Raw genomic sequence first — 5,903 nt, 5'->3', positions numbered from 1 at the left:
TTTCGAGGACAGCAAAGCTAGCGATGACAGTACGGCTTGCGAGGACAGCACGGCTTCCGACGACAGCACGGCTTGCGAGGACAGCATGGCTTGCGAGGACAGCACGTCTTGCGAGGACAGCACGGCTTGCGAGGACAGCACGGCTTGCGAGGACAGCACAGGTTGTGAGGACAGCACAGCTTGCGAGGAGAGTACAGCTTGCGAGGACAGCACAGCTTGCGAGGAGAGCTCAACTTGAGAGGACAGCTCAACTTGAGAGGACAGCTCAACTTGAGAGGACAGCTCAACTTGAGAGGACAGCTCAACTTGAGAGGACAGCTCAACTTGAGAGGACTGCTCAACTTGAGAGGACAGCTCAACTTGAGAGGACAGCTCAACTTGAGAGGACAGCTCAACTTGAGAGGACAGCTCAACTTGAGAGGACAGCTCATCTAGAGAGGACAGCTCATCTAGAGAGGACAGCTCAACTTGAAGGAGAGCTCAACTTGAGAGGACAGCTCAACTTGAGAGGACAGCTCAACTTGAGAGGACAGCTCAACTTGAGAGGTCAGCTCAACTTGAGAGGACAGCTCAACTTTAGAGGACAGCTCAACTTCAAAGGACAGCTCAAGTTGAGAGGACAGCTCTACTAGAGAGGGCAGCTCAACTTGAGAGGGCAGCTCAACTTGAGAGGGCAGCTCAACTTGTGAGGACAGCTGAACTTGAGAGGGCAGCACAACTTGCAAGGACTGCACAACTTGCGAGAACAGCAAAGGTCACGAGGACAGCAAAGCTCGCGAGGACAGCAAAGCTCGCGAGGACAGCAAAGCTCGCAAGGACAGCACGGCTCGCGAGGACAGCATGGCTTGCGAGGACAGCACGGCTTGCGAGGACAGCACGGCTTGCGAGGACAGCACGGCTTGCGAGGACAGCACGGCTCGCGAGGACAGCACGGTATGCGAGGACAGCACGGCTTGCGATGACAGCACAGCTTGCGAGGACAGTACAGCTTGCGAGGACAGCGCAGCTTGCGAGGACAGCACAGCTTGCGAGGACAGCACAGCTTGCGAGGACAGCACAGCTTGCGAGGACGGCACAGCTTGCGAGGACGGCACAGCTTACAAAGACGGCACAGCTTGCGAGGACAGCACAGCTTGCGAGGACAGCACAGCTCGCGAGGACAACACAGGTTGCGGGGACAGCACAGCTTGCGTGGACAGCACAGGTTGCGAGGACAGCACAGCTTGCGAGGACAGCACGGCTTGCGAGGACAGCACAGCTTGCGAAGACAGCACAGCTTGCGAGGACAGCATAGCTTGCGAGGACAGGACAGCTTGCGAGGACAGCACAGCTTGTGAGGATGGCTCAGCTTGCGAGGACGGCACAGCTTGCGAGGACGGCACAGCTTGCAAGGACATCACAGCTTGCGAGAACAGCTCAACTTGAGAGGACAGCTCAACTTGGCAGGACAGCTCAACTTGAGAGGACAGCTCAACCTCAGAGGACAGAAAAACTTGAGAGGACTGCTCAACTTGAGAGGGCTGCTCAGCTTCAGAGGGCAGCTCAACTTGAGAGGGCAGCTCAACTTGAGAGGGCAGCTCAACTTGAGAGGGCAGCTCAAATTGAGTGTACAGCTCAACTTGAGAGGATATCTCAACCTGAGAGGACACCTCAACCAGAGAGGACAGCTGAACTTGAGAGGACAGCACAACTTACGAAGACAGGAAAGCTTGTGAGGACAGCAAAGCTTGTGAGGACAGCAAAGCTTGTGAGGACAGCACGGCTTGCGAGGACAGCAAGGCTTGCGTGGACAGCACGGCTTCCGAGGACAGCACGGCTTGCAAGGACAGCACGGCTTGCGAGCACAGCACAGCTTGCGAGGACAGCACAGCTTGCGAGGACAGCACAGCTTGCGAGGACAGCACAGCTTGCGAGGACAGCATTACTTGAGAGGACAGCTCAACTTGAGAGGACAGCTCAACTTTGGAGGACAGCTCAACATAAGAGGGCAGCTCAACTTGAGAGGGCAGCTCAACTTGAGAGGGCAGCTCAACTTGAGAGGGCAGCTCAACTTGTGAGGACAGCTGAACTTGAGAGGGCAGCACAACTTGCGAGGACTGCACAACTTGCGAGGACAGCAAAGGTCGCGAGGACAGCAAAGCTCGCGAGGACAGCAAAGCTTGCGAGGACAGCAAAAGTCGCAAGGACAGCACGGATCGCGAGGACAGCACAGCTTGCGAGGAGAGCACAGCTTGCGAGGACAGCACAAATTGGGAGGACAGCACAGCTTTCGAGGACAGCACAGGTTGCGATGACAGCACAACTTGCGAGGACAGCACGGCTTGCGAGGACAGCTCAACTTGAGAGGACAGCTCAACATGAGAGGACAGCTCAACTTTGGAGGACAGCTCAACATAAGAGGGCAGCTCAACTTGAGAGGACAGCTCAACTTGAGAGGACAGCTCAACTTGAGAGGACAGCTCAACTTGAGAGGACAGCTCAACTAGAGATGACAGCTCAACTAGAGAGGACAGCTCAACATGATAGGACAGCTCAACTTGAGAGGACAGCTCAACTTGAGAGGACAGCTCAACTAGAGAGGACAGCTCAACTTGAGAGGTCAGCTCAACTCTAGAGGACAGCTCAACTTGAGAGGACAGCTCAACTTGAGAGGACAGCTCAACTTGAGAGAACAGCTCAACTTGAGAGGACAGCTCAACTTGAGAGGACAGCACAACCTGAGAGGACAGCACAACGTGAGAGGACAGCTCAACTTGAGTGGGCAGCCCAACTTGAGAGGGCAGCTCAACTTGAGAGGACAGCCCAACTTGAGAGGACAGCACTACTTGAGAGGAAAGCACAACATGCGAAGACAGCAAAGCTTGCGAAGACAGCACGGCTGGCGAGGAAAGCACGGCTTGCGAGGACAGCAAGGCTTGCGATGACAGCACAGCTTGCGAGGACAGTACAGCTTGCGAGGACAGCGCAGCTTGCGAGGACAGCACAGCTTGCGAGGACAGCACAGCTAACGAGGACAGCACAGCTTGCGAGGACAGCACAGCTTGCGAGGACAGCACAGCTTGCGAGGACAGCACAGCTTGCGAGGACGGCACAGCTTGCGAGGACGGCACAGCTTACAAAGACGGCACAGCTTGCGAGCACAGCACAGCTTGCGAGGACAGCACAGCTTGCGAGGACAACACAGGTTGCGGGGACAGCACAGCTTGCATGGACAGCACAGGTTGCGAGGACAGCACGTCCTGCGAGGACAGCACAGCTTGCGAGGACAGCACAGCTTGCGAGGACAGCATAGCTTGCGAAGACAGGACAGCTTGCGAGGACAGCACAGCTTGCGAGGATGGCACAGCTTGCGAGGACGGCACAGCTTGCAAGGACATCACAGCTTGCGAGGACAGCTCAACTTGAGAGGACAGCTGAACTTGAGAGGACAGCTCAACTTGAGAGGACAGCTCAACTTCAGAGGACAGCAAAACTTGAGAGGACTGCTCAACTTGAGAGGGCTGCTCAGCTTCAGAGGGCAGCTCAACTTGAGAGGGCAGCTCAACTTGAGAGGGCAGCTCAACTTGAGAGGACAGCTCAACTTGAGAGGACAGCCCAACTTGAGAGGACAGCACTACTTGAGAGGAAAGCACAACATGCGAAGACAGCAAAGCTTGCGAAGACAGCACGGCTGGCGAGGAAAGCACGGCTTGCGAGGACAGCAAGGCTTGCGATGACAGCACAGCTTGCGAGGACAGTACAGCTTGCGAGGACAGCGCAGCTTGCGAGGACAGCACAGCTTGCGAGGACAGCACAGCTAACGAGGACAGCACAGCTTGCGAGGACAGCACAGCTTGCGAGGACAGCACAGCTTGCGAGGACAGCACAGCTTGCGAGGACAACACAGGTTGCGGGGACAGCACAGCTTACAAAGACGGCACAGCTTGCGAGCACAGCACAGCTTGCGAGGACAGCACAGCTTGCGAGGACAACACAGGTTGCGGGGACAGCACAGCTTGCGTGGACAGCACAGGTTGCGAGGACAGCACAGCTTGCGAGGACAGCACAGCTTGCGAGGACAGCACAGCTTGCGAGGACAGCATAGCTTGCGAGGACAGGACAGCTTGCGAGGACAGCACAGCTTGCGAGGATGGCACAGCTTGCGAGGACGGCACAGCTTGCAAGGACATCACAGCTTGCGAGGACAGCTCAACTTGAGAGGACAGACGAACTTGAGAGGACAGCTCAACTTGAGAGGACAGCTCAACTTCAGAGGACAGCAAAACTTGAGAGGACTGCTCAACTTGAGAGGGCTGCTCAGCTTCAGAGGGCAGCTCAACTTGAGAGGGCAGCTCAACTTGAGAGGGCAGCTCAACTTGAGAGGGCAGCTCAACTTGAGAGGGCAGCTCAACTTCAGTGTACAGCTCAACTTGAGAGGAAATCTCAACCTGAGAGGACACCTCAACCTGAGAGGACAGCTCAACTTGAGAGGACAGCACAACTTACAAGGACAGGAAAGCTTGCGAGGACAGCAAAGCTTGTGAGGACAGCAAAGCTTGTGAGGATAGCACGGCTTGCGAGGACAGCAAGGCCTGCGTGGACAGCACGGCTTCCGAGGACAGCACGGCTTGCAAGGACAGCACGGCTTGTGAGGACAGCACACGTGGCGAGGACAGCACGGCTTGCAAGGACAGCACGGCTTGCGAGGACAGCTCAACTTGAGAGGACAGCTCAACTTGAGAGGACAGCTCAACTTGCGAGGACAGCTCAACTTGAGAGGACAGCTCAACTTGACTGCTCAACTTGAGAGGACAGCTCAACTTAAGAGGGCAGCTCAACTTGAGAGTGCAGCTCAACTTGAGACGACAGCACAGCTTGCGAGGACAGCACAGCTTGCGCGGACAGCACAGCTTGCGAGGACAGCACAGCTTGCGAGGACAGCAAAGCTTGTGAGGACAGCACGGCTTGCGAGGACAGCACGGCTTGCGAGGACAGCACGGCTTGCGAGGACAGCACAGCTTGCGAGGACAGCACAGCTTGCAAGGACAGCACAGCTTGCGAGGCCAGCAAGGCTTGCGAGGACAGTACAGCTTACGAGGACAGCTCTACTTGAAAGGACAGCTCAACTTGAGAGGACAGCTCAACTTGAGGGGACAGCTCAACTTTAGAGGACAGCTCAACTTGAGAGGACAGCTCAACTTGAGAGGACAGCTCAACTTGAGAGGACAGCTCAACTTGAGTGGACAGCTCAACTTGAGAGGACAGCTCAACTTGAGAGGACAGCTACACTTGAGAGGACAGCTCAACTTGAGGGGACAGCACAACTTGAGAGGACAGCACAACTTGTGAGGACAGCTCAACTTGAGAGGACAGCTCAACTTGAGAGGACAGCTCAACTTGAGAGGGCAATTCAACTTGAGAGGGCAGCTTAGCTTAACAGGACTGCTCAACTTGCGAGGACACCACTACTTGAGAGGAAAGCACAACTTTCGAGGACAGCAAAGCTTGCAAGGACACCACAGCTTGCGAGGACAGCACGGCTTGCGAGGACAGCTCAATATGAGAGAACAACTCAACTTGAGAGGACAGCTCAACTTGAGAGGACAGCTCAACTTGAGAGGACAGTCCAACTGAAGAGGACAGCTCAACTTTAAAGGACAGTACAACTTCCGAGGACAGCACAACTTGCGAGGACAGCAAAGCTAGCGATGACAGTACGGCTTGCGAGGACAGCACGGCTTCCGACGACAGCACGGCTTGCGAGGACAGCACGGCTTGCGAGGACAGCACGTCTTGCGAGGACAGCACGGCTTGCGAGGACAGCACGGCTTGCGAGGACAGCACAGGTTGCGAGGGCAGCACACCTTGCGAGGAGAGCACAGCTTGCGAGGACAGCACGGCTTGCGAGGACAGCTCAACTTGAG

At 55.8% G+C, this 5,903-nt stretch overlaps 2 protein-coding genes across 2 annotated transcripts; one reads left to right on the top strand and one right to left on the bottom strand.

The window, feature by feature from the left end:
* Window positions 1–840: 840 nt before the first annotated feature.
* Window positions 841–1,425, top strand: LOC124584391 (prestalk protein-like). The gene has a single exon (XM_047131354.1). The coding sequence runs from the start codon at window positions 841–843 to the stop codon at window positions 1,423–1,425; it is 585 nt and encodes a 194-aa protein (XP_046987310.1).
* A 266-nt stretch (window positions 1,426–1,691) lies between these two features.
* LOC124584390 lies at window positions 1,692–3,290 on the bottom strand. The gene is made up of 2 exons (XM_047131353.1): window positions 3,140–3,290; window positions 1,692–3,094 (listed from the first exon to the last, which is right to left on the bottom strand). Exons 1-2 carry the CDS (start codon window positions 3,288–3,290, stop codon window positions 1,692–1,694), a joined length of 1,554 nt encoding a protein of 517 aa, XP_046987309.1.
* Window positions 3,291–5,903: the final 2,613 nt, after the last annotated feature.

Source organism: Schistocerca americana, unplaced genomic scaffold (genome assembly GCF_021461395.2).
Source record: "Schistocerca americana isolate TAMUIC-IGC-003095 unplaced genomic scaffold, iqSchAmer2.1 HiC_scaffold_472, whole genome shotgun sequence".
NCBI classification, from domain to species: Eukaryota; Metazoa; Arthropoda; class Insecta; order Orthoptera; family Acrididae; genus Schistocerca; species Schistocerca americana.
This window is presented reverse-complemented; position numbering and strand designations above follow the sequence as displayed.